Source organism: Carex rostrata, chromosome 19 (assembly GCF_964058835.1).
Source record: "Carex rostrata chromosome 19, lpCarRost1.2, whole genome shotgun sequence".
Classification (NCBI taxonomy): domain Eukaryota; kingdom Viridiplantae; phylum Streptophyta; class Magnoliopsida; order Poales; family Cyperaceae; genus Carex; species Carex rostrata.
Genome location: NC_135936.1, coordinates 7,982,862 through 8,000,939, shown reverse-complemented (window position 1 = coordinate 8,000,939; position 18,078 = coordinate 7,982,862). Strand labels below are relative to the sequence as shown.

At 36.4% G+C, this 18,078-nt stretch overlaps 2 protein-coding genes across 4 annotated transcripts; one reads left to right on the top strand and one right to left on the bottom strand.

Annotated features, from left to right (window-relative positions):
• Nucleotides 1-2,955: 2,955 nt before the first annotated feature.
• On the top strand, nucleotides 2,956-6,610 carry LOC144571441 (uncharacterized). The gene is made up of 6 exons (XM_078320723.1): nucleotides 2,956-3,097; nucleotides 3,565-3,777; nucleotides 4,008-4,184; nucleotides 4,630-4,854; nucleotides 5,559-5,687; nucleotides 6,122-6,610. Exons 1-6 carry the CDS (start codon nucleotides 3,029-3,031, stop codon nucleotides 6,353-6,355), a joined length of 1,047 nt encoding a protein of 348 aa, XP_078176849.1. The 5' UTR covers nucleotides 2,956-3,028; the 3' UTR covers nucleotides 6,356-6,610.
• A 1,182-nt stretch (nucleotides 6,611-7,792) lies between these two features.
• CNX3 (cofactor of nitrate reductase and xanthine dehydrogenase 3) lies at nucleotides 7,793-17,463 on the bottom strand. 3 transcript variants are annotated; one of them, XM_078321436.1, is made up of 3 exons: nucleotides 17,371-17,463; nucleotides 9,002-9,136; nucleotides 7,793-8,470 (listed from the first exon to the last, which is right to left on the bottom strand). In XM_078321436.1, exons 2-3 carry the CDS (start codon nucleotides 9,110-9,112, stop codon nucleotides 7,892-7,894), a joined length of 690 nt encoding a protein of 229 aa, XP_078177562.1. In that variant the 5' UTR covers nucleotides 9,113-9,136; nucleotides 17,371-17,463; the 3' UTR covers nucleotides 7,793-7,891. The 3 variants fall into 3 exon arrangements, with proteins under 3 accessions (XP_078177562.1, XP_078177563.1, XP_078177561.1); XM_078321437.1 differs by lacking the exon at nucleotides 17,371-17,463 and adding an exon at nucleotides 10,203-10,336; XM_078321435.1 differs by lacking the exon at nucleotides 17,371-17,463 and having other exon boundaries at nucleotides 9,002-9,415.
• Between the last annotated feature and the right edge of the window lie 615 nt (nucleotides 17,464-18,078).

Below are 18,078 nucleotides of genomic sequence, written 5' to 3'. Positions count from 1 at the left end.
CGTAGAAATAAGAACAATTTAATACGAGAAAGGAATACATATTTCTAACATTCAAAAACATCCCACAAGACACTACAAGATAATAGAATCTAACTTTATTTTCTTTCTCTTTTTAGGTACTACATTAATGTTTGTTTGGATGTGCACTTGCTAAACATATGGTGTTGCATCGTTAACTGTCACAAACGATGGCACCAACAAATCCTTCAAGCGCGATCAAGCTTAACATAGGAGACATGGCATCTCTCATTGATTTATCCTATTGGAACGCTTCTCCGTTCTGTAGGAATCGATCTAAGAATTGCTTTTTCCTTTGCAACCTTAAGATATGATGAAATAGTGTAGGCCTACGGGCCGTGTAAGAAACCAAAAAAAAAGAAAAAAAAAAAGAAAAAAAAAGAAATGATTTGAATAGAAAAGAGGATTGATTACTTGACAAGCTTCCAATTGGTTTCAGAAATAACTAGGTATTGGTTACGGTACTATACAAGCCTTATAAAAATTATTTGTCAGACGGGATTACTTAACTCGTCTGACATTTTTTTTTTTTTTAAAACCCGGGACGGGTTGTGTAGTACCGTCCGGGTATTTTTTTTTTTTTTTTTAAAAACCAGGACGGGTTGTGTAGTACCGTCCAATTTTTTCTTTTATTTTTGGGTTGCGCGAATTTAATTAAGGGGATGGATTAACAGAATGTAACCCGGACGGGATAATTAGATCCGTCTGGTGGGACGGGTTGTGTAAACCCGTTATACTTATATTTCGAAAATAATCAAAAGTAATCCCGTTTTTCGATATTTTTTTATTTTATTTTTATTAATAAAAAATTCGGTCATTTTGAGCACCACCGCTTCAAAAATCTCCGTATCCCCTCAGGTACCTCGGGTACAATTTTGGAAAATAACGGTTTGGATTTAATCCCATCCGGGTGAAAAAATTTGGTGCCTAGTGTATACGAGGGTCTGTTTTGAGATTCGTGACAGAGTTAATGAACGGTATGAATTTTATAATAGAGAAAATTTCCAGTGTACCCATGCAAACTTTTGAAATAGCCAATATCCCCATTAAAACACCATAATATCCAATATCCCCATTAAAATTTAATATTCTTATTTCTATCCCCTTCTAATTATTAAGCTTTTTATTTGAATATTTTTAATTCTAAACTGACCAATATACCCTTCAACTGTAAATGGAGGTGTCCATTTTAATTGTTTCTTCCTCCCTTCCTGTGTCTCTCTCAGCACCATTCTCCCTCCCTCGTGCTTATTTGTCTCTCAGCAAAATTAATATTTGTAAAATCGGATGGTGGAACTTCCAAAATAATAATGAGGAACTTTCATAGAATCTTTGGTCTTGATTTCCAATCCAACTATCTAATTTTATAACAAGCGTCTTATCAACTGATATTATCTTTAGTCTCTAACCATAGCACAACGCTTCAAATTTTTGTATCTAGAGTTCCATGAAGAAGAAAGATTCCAAAATCCTCTGTAGCGAAGTTCATATCCTTCCACGAGTAAACACTGCAATGCTTGCTGTTGATCCATATTAACATTCATACAATGACAGATCTTGATTGTGTCTCCTTAGATCCTTGATCTAGGTGAACAGTTGGATCTTCAATTTTTTTGAATCTTAAAAATTAAAAGTAGTCATGAACATCATGTAGTTCTTGTATCAAATCGAATCAAGAAAAGATTGGACAGTTGTGCACTAGTGCTGCTGAGTTGCAGAGGATCCATTCTCTGGCAAGCCATAATGACATTCGACTATGTAATTATTTTTCTTTCTGCTGGGTTGTTTTTATAGTTGATCGTTGTTTATTTTTTATTTTTTTATAACATTCTTTTTTGAACTAGATATAATTTACCAATTAACATTTTTGGTTATTTGTGCGAACTCGATTTTGCTGGGAGAGAAACTCGTCTGAGGGAGAACGGAGCTGAGAGAGACACAGGGAGGAAGAAACAATTAAAATGGACACCTCCATTTGTAGTTCAAGGGCATATTGATCATTTCAAATTTTAAAACAATTAAATAAACATCTTAATAATTTAATGGGGATAAAAGTAAGAATGTTAAATTTTTATGGGGATAGTGGATATTATGGTGTTTATACGAGGATATTGGCTATTTTAAAAGTTTGTATGGGCAGAGGCGGATCTACTGTAGCACAGGGGGGGTCAGTCGCCCCCCCCTGAATTTCGAGTTTTAGTAGTGATTTATTGGTACCGATCGACTCTGCTCCTCCCTGAAAATTTTTTGGCCCCCCTTTGAGTGTTTGAGTTGTAATTTGGGTTAAATTTAGTGTTAAAATCAAAATAAATTTCTTGAATTATGATTGGTAATATTAATTACAAGTTATAGGATCATAAATTATAAGTCAAGGTGTTGAAAAAATAAGTCAAAACATTATTTTTTTTATCGAGTACTCAATTAGTTAATGAGTTTAAATCCGATTCGATATCTTTTTGCCTCTCTCTGACGAAAATCCTGGATCCGCCCCTGTGTATGGGTACACTGGAAATTTTCCGTTTATAATTGTAGGGATACGGATTCACTCCAACGTCCAGGAGATATCTCATATTTTGCGTGACCGACGTGTCCGGTGCCTATTCAGGGGTGAGATTCGCGCAGAACGTATTGCAACGGTTGAGATTTTCCAAAAAGTCACGCAAAAATGGGAAATATCTCAGAGCGCATTCCGTCTTTTTCGAGTGCGTATCCTCTGAGATATCACAAATTTTGCGTGACCGTCATACCGACGTGTCCGGTCCCTATTCGGGGATACCACGGGGGCCAGTATTATTTAACTTTGAGATTTGTGCAGAACGTATTTGAACGGTTGATAATTTCCTAAAAGTCACGCAAAATATGAGATATCTCAGAGAATTGGAATGTCTTTTTCTCCGCCACTTTTGACCTTCGCCTGCGCGCAGGGACCACTCCGGCTGCTAACAATCAATATAAAATCCTCCAAACAAATCAAGAAAGAGAGAGAGAGAGAAAGAGCGAGCGAACTCGGATGCTAGTTATCTCACCAGCATCGATCTCCCGTCACATTGTCTCCTGCTCTTTTTCTTCCTCCATTAAAGTTAGTTCAGTCTTTTTTCTATACTTTTATACATTTTGTTATTTAATCTGATCTAGTTGCAGATTTGAAAGCATTAGGTTATTGAGTACTAATTCGGAAGGACTTCTTGTGATTTTCATCCTCCTATTATCCAACTTCTATACTTGCAATCGGATTAATTGATTTTCTTCGAGTTTAATCGCATAATGCAATGAAAAAGTCCATGCAAATATCAAATTTGGTAGGGAATTGTGGCTCAGCTGTTTAGCGCAGGGTGTCAACTTGTCAGGTAACTGAAAATTAATCGGACTAATTGAGAAAAAAAAGTTAATGAAAATTCGTGCCTGTAGTTACTATTTTGGACAAACTTGCTCAATCCACAGTCTGTACAAGTTCATAAGTTTTTTTTTTTCAGCTACTATCTGATCAGTGTTTAAATGTATTGGTGCACAGGCATTTTGCATGCTAATATTTTGTATCTTTGTCAGATGGCACGCTCAGCACTAGATGAAATGAACACATCGGGTGCCTTTAACCGCACGCCTTCGACCTTTCGAAATTTAATCTCAAAAGACAAGGCGTCTCAGTTCCCGGCTGAATCAGGAAGATACCACCTCTATATATCTTACGCATGCCCCTGGGCTTCTAGATGCTTATCTTTTTTGAAGCTTAAAGGTCTTGAGAGTGCTATTAGTTACACGGTAGCTCATCTTCTTCACAAAAATTTCAGTATCTCAAGCACAATTCTATAAATTTGGCTTAGTTTTGACATCATGAACAATTTTGTACCTTATAAGACTGGGTTTTAGAGGACTTCTCCACATTGGTACTGAAATTAACATTTAATGAAAGCCCTAGGTGAGGTGAAGCTAGACAAACACAAACTATTGGCTTTATCCAAATAAATCCCAGTGCTTCTATTATTTTGCAGTCAGTAAAGCCGATATGGGAAAGGACAAAGGAGGGTGAAGAACATTTTGGATGGGTTTTCTCAACCTCTGACACAGAAGAACCAGGCGCAGATCCAGATGCTCTTAATGGGGCCAAAACTGTTAGAGAATTGTATGAGATAGCTAGCTCAGCTTACACTGGGAAATACACTGTTCCAGTAGGTACTCTAATTGATTGTTCAATTTAACGGGGCAATCCATATTGGGTTGTGCCTATAACTTTTGTTGGTATTTTGTTGGATAATATTTTTCTTTATGAACTAAAACTCCCAGTCTCATGTTGATAGGGGTATTCATTAAATGGAATTTGACTAACTATCCTAATGGATAGATATTAAAACTGAAAATTTTAAAACTTTAATATAAATTCTAAGAGTAAACTTGGTCCTAACCATGACCTGCTGGGTAAAAAATGTGAACAAGACCAGACCAGTGCACTTGCACCATACCAGTAACTACCTCCTTTTTTGCTTGTGATGTGGCTGTCAGCCTGTCATGCACCAAGGATGAGCTTCTTGTATCTATTTACATTTGAATTTAAGTTATCAGGACCATTATAGGATGTAGTTAATGTTTTCTGGCAAATATGATATCTCTTTTTAGGTCCTGTGGGACAAGAAATTGAAAACAATTGTAAACAATGAGAGCTCAGAGATAATTCGGATGTTCAACGCGGAGTTCAATGATCTAGCTGAGAAACCTGATTTGGATCTGTACCCAGAACATTTGCAACTTTACATACATGAGGTCAATGATTGGGTATATGACTCTATAAATAATGGTGTTTACAAGTGTGGTTTTGCCAAGAAACAAGGGCCTTATGAGGAGGTACTTTATATATGCTTCTTCTATACTCAATTGTTTATGGGCTGTTATGTACTTTATACAAGTATTGATTCCTACCACGATGATTTACTTTTTGAAATTGGGCTCCATTGGGATCAATGTTTATCCATTGACTGAGGGAAATGTACTAACTTAAGCCAAATCTTTTTGGAGAACTATTTTTGGCTTTATTGAGGTTTACTTCAGTGGAGAGCACTAAACAATGATTCATTTGTCCAAGTTGGTCCTCAATTTATATAAACTGGATGTACACATAAAATGTGAATATATTTGTCAAATAGTTAGTCCCAGATTTTGTCATATATATTGTGTTAAGCATCTAATCCCACAAACTTTTTTTTATTCATTATCAAAAACATTTAAATGTCAAGAGCTGATAGAGGACCCAAATTGGAGTCTTGGACAAAAACAAAGGATCAAGTTAACAAATCACTCTTACTCGTGTTCTTGAGCTGAAATTGAAAGACGAGAATCCAAGTTGGTGTCTTGGACAAAAACAAAGTTCAAGTGGCTTTAGAGGGACAAGTGAAAATTTTGACCCACTTCAAACATAACATTTAGTTGGGTGATGGTTTTAATTAACTGTAACCCATTTGAACTTTTGGTTATTTTATAATAATGTTTAAATCATCATTTAATATGAGTTGGAATTTTACAGCTATTTTGCCTACATGCATTTTCTGCAGGCTGTGGAGAAGCTATATAGGGCCTTAGACAAATGTGAAGAGATTCTAAACAAGCAAAGGTATATTTGTGGTGACACACTCACAGAGGCAGATATACGACTCTTTGTCACTCTGATTAGATTTGATGAGGTACTTCTAATCCTTTTTTTTTGTTGTTTAATTTTTCTGGTAATTACGCACAAGTAGTTTACCATGTTAGCAAAGGGCACTGGGGTATTTCATGTTATGCAAGTGAACAGTATGGATATTCTGTTGAGCATTAGCAAGACTGCCCCTGAACCTAAAGTCCAATTTGCATAAAATAATCTAAGCATATTATACATGTGGTCTTTTGGTTAGCATTAATCGCCTAAAGTCAAGCCAAACAGTCATGTCAGTTATTACTAAGCCTTGGTTTTAACAGTTCGCCCTCTTTGCAAGCAACCTTTCAGAAGTATGATAAGTAATAGCGGTAATGTAATTTGCAAAAGACCCTTTATCTTACATCATTATGTATTAACAAAGTACTAAACAGGATTTGTGATCGTATATTGATTAACACCAAGTAAAATTATATTTTCTAGGTATATGCGGTGCACTTCAAATGCAACAAGAAACTCTTGCGTGAATACCCAAATTTATTCAACTATACAAAAGACATATATCAGATCCCTGGCATGAGTAGCACAGTCAAAATGGATCATATAAAGAAGCATTACTATGGTAGTCATCCTTCCATAAATCCGTTTGGAATCATCCCAGCTGGACCTAATATTGACTATTCCTCCCCCCATGATAGAGAAAGGTTCAGCTCTTAAAAGAGGATGTGAGCGTGTGTTGTGTGTTGTATTTTCCAATAAAGAGTGTTGACTCTGTGAGACGTGTTTCTTGTATGTATCTTCTGTTGGATGTACAAGAGTTCAAGTATGCTTTGATATTTTGTATGTTTTTCTTTTACATTTTGTCCAAATGAGCAATAAACATTTAAACCGGATTGTGTCCCTTACACACACAGTATGTTAGAGAAGCTTCAATGGTGAATACAGTGAACTGGGATATATTTCTTTGTTCAAGTTGAATTGGGACATATTTCTTTGTTCAAGAAACAAATGACAAAGGAACAGGAAAAAAGTTCAATGCAGTAAATTTAGAGTCAACATACACCAGCACTATATCAGTATTATACTATATATTCTTCTTAATAAATTATTACTTCATTGGGTGGTTACGGCTGAATTGGGAAATATTTACCAAGACCAATATTCTTATGCTGGTAATGTGGGTGCAAGCTAACTCATATACCAGCATTTAAAATTCTGACCACCAAAGCAATTATGTTATGACTTGCCAATAATTTCGGGTCAAAAGAACTGAGGACACAGTACAGGCTCAAAATTATTGTTATTCTAGCAATGAAATTCTGGAATAGACGCCAGTTATTCTTTGTTAGAAGAAACACTACCTTGAGTACATTTGTGAACAGTACAAGCTAAAAAATATTGTTATTCTAGCAATGAAATTCTGGAACAGAAGCTGGTTATTCTTTGTTAGAACAAACAGTACCTTTAGTACATTTGTGAGTTCAAATATCCGATATGAAATCTGGTCAAAGGCAATAAACACCATGCGAGAACAAAATTGTATAGAACACATATTTGAGAAAATAAATTTGTAATCTAAGGATCCAAAATTGTATAGAAGACATGATAATCTCGATATGTTCAGTGCTTAACCAAAGGTAATATTTCTCTCACACATCATTTTCTCTGTTGGCAAAAATCATCAATTGCTTATAAAGTTATAATATTTGAGATAAAAGACAGTTAAAAATTCTAATCACTACTTTGAACCAAGGACAAAGACCTGGGTACTGAAAATATCAATTCGAGCACATCAATAGAAATTAAATTGAGCTATAAAATCAAAATTTAATAATTTAAAATGATTGATAGATAACACAAAATATTGCAACAAACATACAGGGAAACGATTTTTTTTTTAAAATAGAATCAATTTTAATTATTTTAATGAAACAAGTATCGTTGTTTTAGTTTTTATAAAAAACAGCTCCACCGATCTCAGGGATTGGGGGATCGGTGTAGGGAGAATTTAAATTTGGTTCAAGTCATGAGTCAGATACTTATTTCCCCCCTCCACCGATAGATTATACAAATCAAATCAATAGTGCTTGTTATGTTAAAATAATTAAAATGGGTTCTATTTAAAAAAAAATCTCAGGGAACAGAAGAACAATGTGGCGGAGCTACATTTATTACCACCACCCACCAAAACAACAAGTTGTTTTCAATTTTATCTCCTATTGCATGCCAAGTTACAAAATTGCACAGTAGAAATCATTGGCCCCGAGACCAACTTCCACTTTTACCCCCGCTCTTATGTTGTAAACAAATATCTGTGACACAGATATCCTTTGATGCAGCCTTGCACATATCATACACTGTGAGCCCAGCCACAGAAACTGCAGTCAAGGCCTCCATCTCGACTCCTGTCTGACCAGTGCACCCCACCTCCCCTTCTATCTCTACACTATAATTCTTCTCATTAAGCTTCAAATCCACTCTAACTTTACTCAGCACAATATTATGGCACAAGGGTATAAGGCTACTTGTATTTTTAGCTCCCATTATACCAGCTAATTTTGCAACATTTAACACATCTCCTTTGGCTATTTGATTTGATGCTACTAAGGAGAAGACCTCCGGGCCGAGTAGGACCCTGCACGTGGCAATAGCAACTCTTTTTGTGTCATTCTTGTGGGAGATGTCTACCATTTTTGCCTGACCTGTGTTGTCTACATGAGTGAGGTGTAATTTGGGAATAGACTTCGAGTTCGATTCTGGTTCAGTAAGACTGGTTGGAGTTGAACTTAGAGAACCCGTAGGAGGCGCTTCACCAAATATTGACTCCAATTCCTGAGATTTAGAAGACACCCAATCAGGATGGCAGACTAACAGTTTGCAGTTTGTACTTGCAGGTAAGTACAGATGAGACAAATGGGGTTCATGATCATTTGGGTTAGGTTAATCTGGAGTATAAGGTTAATTTGGGTTGAAGTTGTTGGTTCTTATGGTAGCTCATTTTGCGCACTGGGTCAATCAATTCAGTTCTCAGTTGCTTTGGTCATGTTGGGTTTTAAGGCAGCTGGTCAGGAACTCCGCTCATTTCTGATTATTAAGTATAAAGAATCACACATTCATTTTCCAAGTCATTTCAATTATAACACCAGAAAATTAATTTTGAGTTAAGCAGAAATATAAGGTTCAATAGGACTATTTTGGTGGGCAGGTTAAGTTTTCCAGTTTGTTGATCAACTTAATTTGTAAGTCAGATTTCAGGTGATTCATGTTCCTGTCAGATTTGGGTTTGGATCTACTCGGATTTAGCTGATTTTCTTACCAAAATCAAGGCTGTACTTGTTCTAATTCTGGTTCAGTCAGTTTTACCTTATTGAGCTCATCAATTACTGGATCTTTGACCCCATTGTTAATGAATCGCCTCTGAAAAAACCAGCGAGCAGCTATTCCCTTCTGAGAAATGGTGCGATAAATAGACATCGCTAGCTCTCAATTCAAAGAAAGCTGTAAAAGCACAAGTATTATTTTTTAGGGAGAATTTCCTGTATGCCCATCTAAAATTTTGAAATAGCCAATATTCCCATAGAATCACTATAATATCTAATATCCCCACACAAAAGTAATTTTCTTTCTTCTATCCCCATTCTATCATTTAATTTAATTTTAATTATTTTTAAAAAAAATATTGACCATTATACCCTCTACTTCTAAATAGAGTTGTCATGTACATGTCTTCTTCTTTCTCCCAATACTTACAAGAGAAAATATTTTAGTATTTAGGGGTACAGTAGAGCAACTAATTGCTATTAATCAAAAGCAAATCCATATGGACCAATATACTCTTTAGTTTTTAATGGGGATAATATTTTCTCGTATATTCATCTTCCTTCTTTATGTTCAAGAAAGTACCTTTCAGGTATCGCTTGTGCCTTGTTTCTCCTCTCTGGTTAGGTCTACCGCGAAATAATAAAATTTGGGTAAACATTTCATAGGCTGGTACTAATTAATTGGGCAAACTTTTTTCTGGTACTAATGAATTCAATGGAGAAAACAAGAAATGACTGGTAAATAACCTGAAGCAACTTATGAATGGTACGAGGAAGGGTCCAGAGAAATGTTAGAGGCTTAGAGCTGTCGAGGTAATAACAACACCTGTAAATCTCTAAGCATTTTTTCACCAGCGGGGTAAATTGGAAACGGTGGGCTCAATTGAAGGCCATATTCCAACATAGATTAATTAGGCAAAAAAATTCTTATACAAGTCACCGGACCAGTTTGCTCTCATACCATATTATAAACTGAGATTATTTAAAATAAAATTTACCTAACACCCAATCCATAGTGTAAAAATCATGCACCAGTCCGGTGTTTTGCTCTTTTTAGTGGGCGTTACTGGGCCTAATCCTCTACAGTGACATTACTTTTTGATAATTTGTATGATCCAAACCTTTGTTTACACTAATCAAAATCAAAATCACAAAACCTAAAGAAATAAAGATGAGGAATAGCCTGAGGCTGAGAGAGGAGAACCTCCCAATAGTACAAAGAAATTCAAGCTCAATAGCTTCACCTTCGAATTTTCTCGGTTTCTCCGAGGGAGGCACACACACGAGGGAGAACTCGGGCTGATTTTTTTTTCCCGTGCAATCTCCTTCAACAGGTAATATCAAGACGTGAGTGTTTCAGAGGAAGAACATGGCATCTTCATTAACAACTAAAGGGTATATTGGTCCATATGATTTTTATAATAATTAAATTAAAGATTAAATAAGAAATAATATTGAATTTTGATGGGATATTGGATATGATGTTGTTGTGATAGGGAAATTGGTTATTTCAAAAGTTTGAATGGGTACACCGGAAATTTTTTCTATTTTTTATTTTTTTTTGCTTTTGGGTGTGAGATCAGCACGCTAGCTATATTCAAGAGCCGACATTTTTAAAAATACCAAAAAAAAAAAAAATTATTAAGAATAACAGGGTAGTTGAAATTTTTTTAAAAATGTCCAAACCGCCTCAAAATTCGGCAGTCCGAAATTTTAATTCCCAACCGCCTCAAAATTCGGCGGTCCGAAATTAAAATTCCCAACCGCCTCAAAATTCGGCGGTCCGAAATTAAAATTCCCAACTGCCTCAAAATTCGGCGGTCCGAAATTAAAATTCCCAACTGCCTCAAAATTCAACGGTTCGGAATTAAAATTCCCAACTGCCGAAAAATGCAGTGATCCAAGATTTTTTTTTTTTTTACTTGTTTTTCCTTATAAAAAGGATGCAGCAGAGAGAAATAGAAAGAGAGAAAAAGAGGAGGATAAGAGCACATTATCGGGTGTCACTAATCGAAAGCTGGCTGATAAGAAGCCGGCTGCTAACAAGTCGGCTTCTAAGAAATAGGGTTTTAAATGCATCAATTTAAAATTTATATTGTAAGATGTTTCATTCCGATCCCAACTTTGCACACCTGATTTTTATAGCAAATTATCTCCAAAAATTGTGAAAATTGACCAACATGTAGTCTTGACATCCCTGAACGGGACTGTAAAGTTTCATGCCAAAACTCCAAACAGATCGTGAGATATCTGCGCTCAAAAATAGCCCGAACTAATGACTGTTTCATTTCGATCCCAACTTTGCACACTTGATTTTCGTAGCAAATTATCTCCAAAAATCATAAAAATTGACTGATATGTAGTCTTGATATCCCCGAACGGGACTGTAAAGTTTCATGCCAAAACTCCGAACAGATCGTGAGATATCCGCGCTCAAAAATAGCCCGAACTAATGAATGTTTCATTTCGATCCCAACTTTGCACACCTGATTTTCATAGCAAATTATCTCCAAAAATTGTGAAAATTGACCGACATGTAGTCTTGACATCCCCAAACGGGACTGTGAAGTTTCATACCAAAACTCTGAATAGATTGTGAGATATCCGCGCTCAAAAATAGCCCGAACTGATCGTGTTTTTTTGTTTAGTGTTCTTTTGTTGTTATTTTTTAGTTTTTTTGTTTAGTGTTTCTTTTAGTGTTTTTTTGTTCTTAATTATTTTAGTGTTTTTCTATTGTATAAATAATACCATAAAACATAGCTCAACCCAAAACTAAAACATAATAAAACATAAATCATAATAAGCTAACCAGCGTACATAAATCATAATAAATCTTAAAACACTATAAAAAAAACTATAAAAATATAAAACTATAAAAAAACTCTCTATCAACGATACTGCGAATCGAAATATCGGTCAGCTGGTCTACCTCTGTTCTCTCTGGTGAAAACCCGATGCCAGTTATTCCACTGTACTTCTCCTTCCTGCGCCACGCGAGCTGGTGTGATCTCCACCTCGGGCTCAGCCTCTCTGCTCATCGTGAGTGTTGTACCCCATGGATCCTCGGCGGCGTGGGTAGCTGGCAGGGGGGGGTATGAAACAATGATAAGTCAGGCTAAGTCCCACTACCAGAGGCTTCCCAATCGTGAGCCCTCTCTGGATACGGCTGACGCGGTGCCGGAGAGACGGTTGTATCCCACTGATCACCTGGAGCTAGATCTGCAAGGCTGAACTCCAAGCTCTCATCCTGCATATGGTGGATCTCCGGAGACTCCTGCATAGACTGGATCTCCGGAGATCCAGCCTGGTGCTTAGGCGGTGTCGGCATGCAGGCAGGACCCTATAAGAATACAAATAATTTAATAAATTTTAACTAACTTACTTTGCCGAAGGAAAAAATTTTAACTAACTTCACATAAAATAAAGAATGTCATACCTGGGGAAGACACAGACGTCCATACTCGTCAAAATAGGTGTGCCAACTGGACATGCCCAGAACCCAATGATGGTAGTCCCACTCTGGTTGGGCTGCGGGCTCCGGTGGCATCTCAGCAGCCATAATAGGTGGCGTGTCGGGCTCGTCCCTCTATACTCTGTGCCAATCGATGTCCTCTCCGGCGTCTTTGAGCATCGTGACTAGCTTGGCCTCGTGGCCATGGCCCTCAATGCAAGGTGCAAAGTAGTTCAACATTGTGTGTCCAAAAGCCCTGAAGCCACGCTTTCCAAGACAAATGATTGAATGCGCTCCACCTTTAATCGCTAGTAGCAGCTAAAAAAAATAAAACCAATGTTAGACAACAAAAAGAAACATTAGGGAAAAAAGTTAAAAAAGGTGGTCAAAATGAGTTGTTTTAGGTGCATTACTTACATCACGAGCACCTTTCCTGCCAGTGGGGGTATAACCATCATCTTCAAAGATCTTCGCACAAAGATAATTGTCGTAATCTCCCTCAAGATACACGGATGCCATGCCGACCCGCAGGTACCAAGCCTGATATCTCAGTAGGGGAGGCCCCTGGAACTGCGTCTCATCAACCCCCGACATCTGCCACAAGTTGTCACTCATGCTTCCTGCTCTGTCGTAGTGCTCCAGGTAATGCGTACTCCAATTTCTATTGGTGTGATTACCGTGGGCCGTCCTGTAATTAATATGTTAGATGCAATTTAAAGGTAACAACTAATATTAAGTACAAAATGAAAGAAAAACATAACTTGTACGTACCCGTGTAGCCTCATGATGGTAGATCTTGGAATGTCTAGATTTGCGGGGATGAGTGGAGGAAGTCCAGAAGCAAACCCATGTAGCCTCATGATGGTAGATCTTGGAATGTCATGATGAGCGCTGGAGAAGAGAGTTGAGACGGAAAAAAATTAAAATTAAAATTGAAGAGAGCTGGCGATGTCTATTTATCGCACCATTTCTCAGAAGGGAATAGCTGCTCGCTGGTTTTTTCAGAGGCGATTCATTAACAATGGGGTCAAAGATCCAGTAATTGATGAGCTCAATAAGGTAAAACTGACTGAACCAGAATTAGAACAAGTACAGCCTTGATTTTGGTAAGAAAATCAGCTAAATCCGAGTAGATCCAAACCCAAATCTGACAGGAACATGAACCAACCTGAAATCTGACAGGAACATGAACCAACCTGAAATCTGACTTACAAATTAAGTTGATCAACAAACTGGAAAACTTAACCTGCCCACCAAAATAGTCCTATTGAACCTTATATTTCTGCTTAACTCAAAATTAATTTTCTGGTGTTATAATTGAAATGACTTGGAAAATGAATGTGTGATTCTTTATACTTAATAATCAGAAATGAGCGGAGTTCCTGACCAGCTGCCTTAAAACCCAACATGACCAAAGCAACTGAGAACTGAATTGATTGACCCAGTGCGCAAAATGAGCTACCATAAGAACCAACAACTTCAACCCAAATTAACCTTATACTCCAGATTAACCTAACCCAAATGATCATGAGCCCCATTGTCTCATCTGTACTTACCTGCAAGTACAAACTGCAAACTGTTAGTCTACCATCTTGATCGGGTGTCTTCTAAATCTCAGGAATTCGAGTCAATATTTGGTGAAGCACCGCTGGTTTGCTTCTGGATAGTGGAGCACCACTAGTCCCTAGATGAGGGACGCATTAGTGGCCCTGCTCTCCGTCTCTAAAAGATTGACCAAATGGTACAACCCTAGATTTCGTAGATACGGGTCCATCGGAGAGTAGTACTGCATGCCATAAGACCGATTCTTGCTTTCTAGAGGCTCCTGACTCTGCATTGACAAAAATGAAACAACATAAAAACCTGAAAATACGAGAACTCGAAAAAATTTAAACTTAAAAAAAGGGAAGGAAAAAAGTAATCAAGTATCTTTCGGGATGCCAGTGAGACTCGATGCTCACTGTGAGGTATCTATAATAATCGACTGAAATGCTCCGTGCTGTACACGGGAATGGGCTCATCAATAGGGTCGGATGGTGGTGGTCTCCTAGGCCGTCCCCTAGCCATCCTACGTTTGGAAAAAAATTAGACATGCTACAATTGGCTAAAATACGCTAATTACGGTCAAAATATGATAAAATAAGCTAATTACGGTAAAAATATGCATAAACTACGCTAATATGAACAAAAAATATTATTCGAGCAAAATATGGTAAAGAAAGCAAAAATATACTCAAATATGCTACAATACAGTAATTGCGGTAAAAATATGCTAAAATGCGTTAATATGAAAAAATATGTTATTCGGCTAAAATATGCTAAAACCAGTGAAAATATACTACAATAAGCTAATTGCACCAAAAATAGGCTAAATTATGTTAATATGAAAAAAAAATATGTTATTCGGACAAAATATACTAAAATATGCTAAAATACGCTAATTATGGTAAAATATGCTAAAATACATTAATTACGGTAAAAATATACTCAAATTTGCTAAAATACGCTAATTGCGGTAAAAATATGCTAAAATACGTTAATATGAAAAAAAAAATATTATTCGGCTAAAATATGCTAAAACCAGAGAAAATATATTAAAATAACATAATTGCGGTAAAAATAGGCTAAATTACGTTAATATGAAAAAAAAATGTTATTCGGGCAAAATATACTAAAATATGCTAATTACGGTAAAATATGCTAAAATACGCTAATTACGGTAAAAATATACTCAAATTTTCTAAAATACGCTAATTGCGTTAAAAATATGGTAAAATACGCTAATTACAGTTAAAATTTTGGACTAAAAATTTCCAAATGAAATTAAAACTAACTTTGGTACCTCAATTATCACTAATTACAACTAATTTGCTGCCTACATGAATACTAATTACCACTAAATTCGGTACTTTAATTAATTAACCCTAATTACAACTAATTAACACTAATTACGGTCAAATTTTGGACTAAATAATCCAAAATAAAATTAAAACTAAATTTGGTACCATGATTATCACTAATTACAAATATTTTTGGTACCTACATTGATACTAATTACCACTAAATTGGTACGGTAATTAATTAACCCTAATTATAACTAATTAGCACTAACTCAACTAACTAAAAAAAAATGACAATAATTTTGGTACCTTACACTACAAATGAAATTTCAAAAAAATATAGGGACTTACTTGCAAATTGGGAGAAGAGAGAAGAAGAGAGGAGAAAAGAGAGGAGAAATTCGGGTGGGGAGGAGAGAGTGATATTTTGAGAAAATGAATTGTGAGAAACGAGAGTGAGCTATGGGGGTGGGGGGGGGGGGGGGGGTATATATAACCCCGGACTGTCGAATTTCTGGGCGGTTGTAAATTTTAATTCCGGACCGTCGAATTTTGAGGCGGTTTGGGCATTTAAATTTTTTTTCCAACAACCCTGTTATTCTTAATAATTTTTTTTTTTTGAGTATTTTTAAAAATGTCGGATCCAAGAGACATAAAAAATAGTATTTCTGTATTTAAACCAGACAATTGAGAAAATATTTCCACATAGACTATTAATTTATATAAAGTTTTAATTTTAAAAATATGACTTTATTAAAAGTCATGTTTTCTTTTATCCCGTTTTCTCCTATGTAAGCAGAAAAATTGAGACCCCACATAATTCGAGAAAAATACAAAACTCAATCAAAATTATACCCATTGTTATCTCCTAATTGTGTTAATTTCCACATTTATTGTGATTTACAGAACTCCAATGGGATCGGTCTTGCTATCCTTTAATCCATAAAATAATCCTCCCTAATACACCTCACAGCCATTCTTAATTGATTGATGACAATGAGTAGGCATATACCCTACTTCCAAATAAAAATTTAACCAACCTTATAACCTCAGCTACAGCTGTACACAAAAAAATAAAATTACCTCGGCAAACTATTGCAAAACCTAAAGAGTCTAATTCAAATTCAAAAAAACCATAAACAAATAACCTCATAAACCATATCCCCTACTTCCATAGTAAGTGGGACAAGCTGAACATAAGAGAACCTCAACTATTCATTAATCTCACATGAAAGATAGATGATACAGGTCATCAAGAGTAATGCTAGGAATTGCACAAGTCTATGTTGTTTCAATCACGACAATTGTGTCTAACCTAAATTCTCCGAACACAGTAATACTAAGATCGGTCCATCTGATCTGTATTTTGCACAAATTTTTCATTCTTAAAGTTTTTGCAAATATCTAAAGAAATCAAGGTCAAAACAGAAATAGTCTAAGATGAGAGAGAGATACCTGAAGGAAGGGGGTCGGGTCGTAGGAGGTTCGCACACGATGAGAGTGAGGCTCGAACGATGTCGGGGAAGCGGCGAAAGTCTAGGTCGCGGGGAAATCCCCCAGGGAGGAGGAGGAGGAGGAGTTTTGCATAGCGATAGAAAGGGCTGGGGAAGGAAACAACGCTCTTCAATTTTAAGTTTTTTCCGTCCCAACTCTCTTCTCTAGCGCCTAATCGCTATGGCGAAAATTAAAGCAAATCGAACGGTGGAAAAAGAAAATGCAGAAAGTGTCCTTAAACAAAATTACGTCGGCAAACTATTGCAAAACCTAAAGAGCATAATTCAAATTCAACAAAAACCTAAACCAATAACCTCATAAACCATATCCCCTACTACCATAGTAAGTGGAACAAGTTGAACCTAAGAGAACCTCAAATATTCATTAATCTCACATGAAAGACAGATGATACAGGTTATCAAGAGTAATGGTAGGAATTGCACAAGACTATGTTGTTTCAATCAAGACAATTGTGTCTAAACAAAATTTTCCAAACACAGTAATACTAAGATCGATCCATCTGATCTGTATTATGCACAAATTTTCAAGTCTTAGAGTTTTTACAAATTTCTAAAGAAATCATGATCAAAACAGAAATAGTCTAAGGTGAGAGAGAGAGAGAGATACCTGAAGGAAGGGGGGTCGGGTCGTAGGAGGTTCGCACACGATGAGAGTGAGGCCCGAACGGTGTCGGGGAAGCGGCGGAAGTCTAGGTTGCGGCAAAATCGCACAGGGAGGAGGAGGAGTTTTGCATAGGGATAGAAAGGGCTGGGGAAGGGAACAACGCTATCCAATTTTAAGTTTTTTCTGTCTCAACTCTCTTCACCAGCGCCTAATCGCTAGCGCGAAAATTAAAGCAAATCGAACAGCGAAAAAAGTAAATGCAGAAAGTGTCCTCAAACAAAATTACTTCAGCAAACTATTGCAAAACCTAAAGAGCATAATTTAAATTTAACAAAAGCCTAAACCAATAACCTCATAAACCATATCCCCTACTTCCATAGTAAGCGGAACAAGCTGAATCTAGGAGAACCTAAAATATTCATTAATCTCACATGAAAGACATATGATAAAGGTTATCAACAGTAAGGCTAGGAATTGCACAAGTCTGTGTTGTTTCAATCAAGACAATTGTGTCTAAACTAAATTTTTCGAACACAGTAATACTAAGATCGGTCCATCTGATCTGTATTTTGCAAAAAAATTTCAGTCTTATAGTTTTTGCAAATTTCAAAAGAAATCAAGGTCAAAACAGAAATAGTCTAAGATGAGAGAGAGATACCTGAAGGAAGGGGGTCGGGTCGTAGGAGGTTCGCACACGATGAGAGTGAAGCT

What these genes read in the sequence shown, in the direction of transcription:
- LOC144571441 (XM_078320723.1), top strand. Translation starts at nt 3,029, where the DNA reads ATGCTAGTTATCTCACCAGCATCGATCTCCCGTCACATTGTCTCCTGC. An exon ending in CTGGGAAATACACTGTTCCA is followed by an intron (nt 4,185 to 4,629) that starts GTAGGTACTCTA and finishes ATCTCTTTTTAG; the next exon opens with GTCCTGTGGGACAAGAAATT. An exon ending in CTCTGATTAGATTTGATGAG is followed by an intron (nt 5,688 to 6,121) that starts GTACTTCTAATC and finishes TATATTTTCTAG; the next exon opens with GTATATGCGGTGCACTTCAA.
- CNX3 (XM_078321436.1), bottom strand. Translation starts at nt 9,112, where the DNA reads ATGTCTATTTATCGCACCATTTCTCAGAAGGGAATAGCTGCTCGCTGG. An exon ending in TAATTGATGAGCTCAATAAG is followed by an intron (nt 8,471 to 9,001) that starts GTAAAACTGACT and finishes TCTAAATCTCAG; the next exon opens with GAATTGGAGTCAATATTTGG.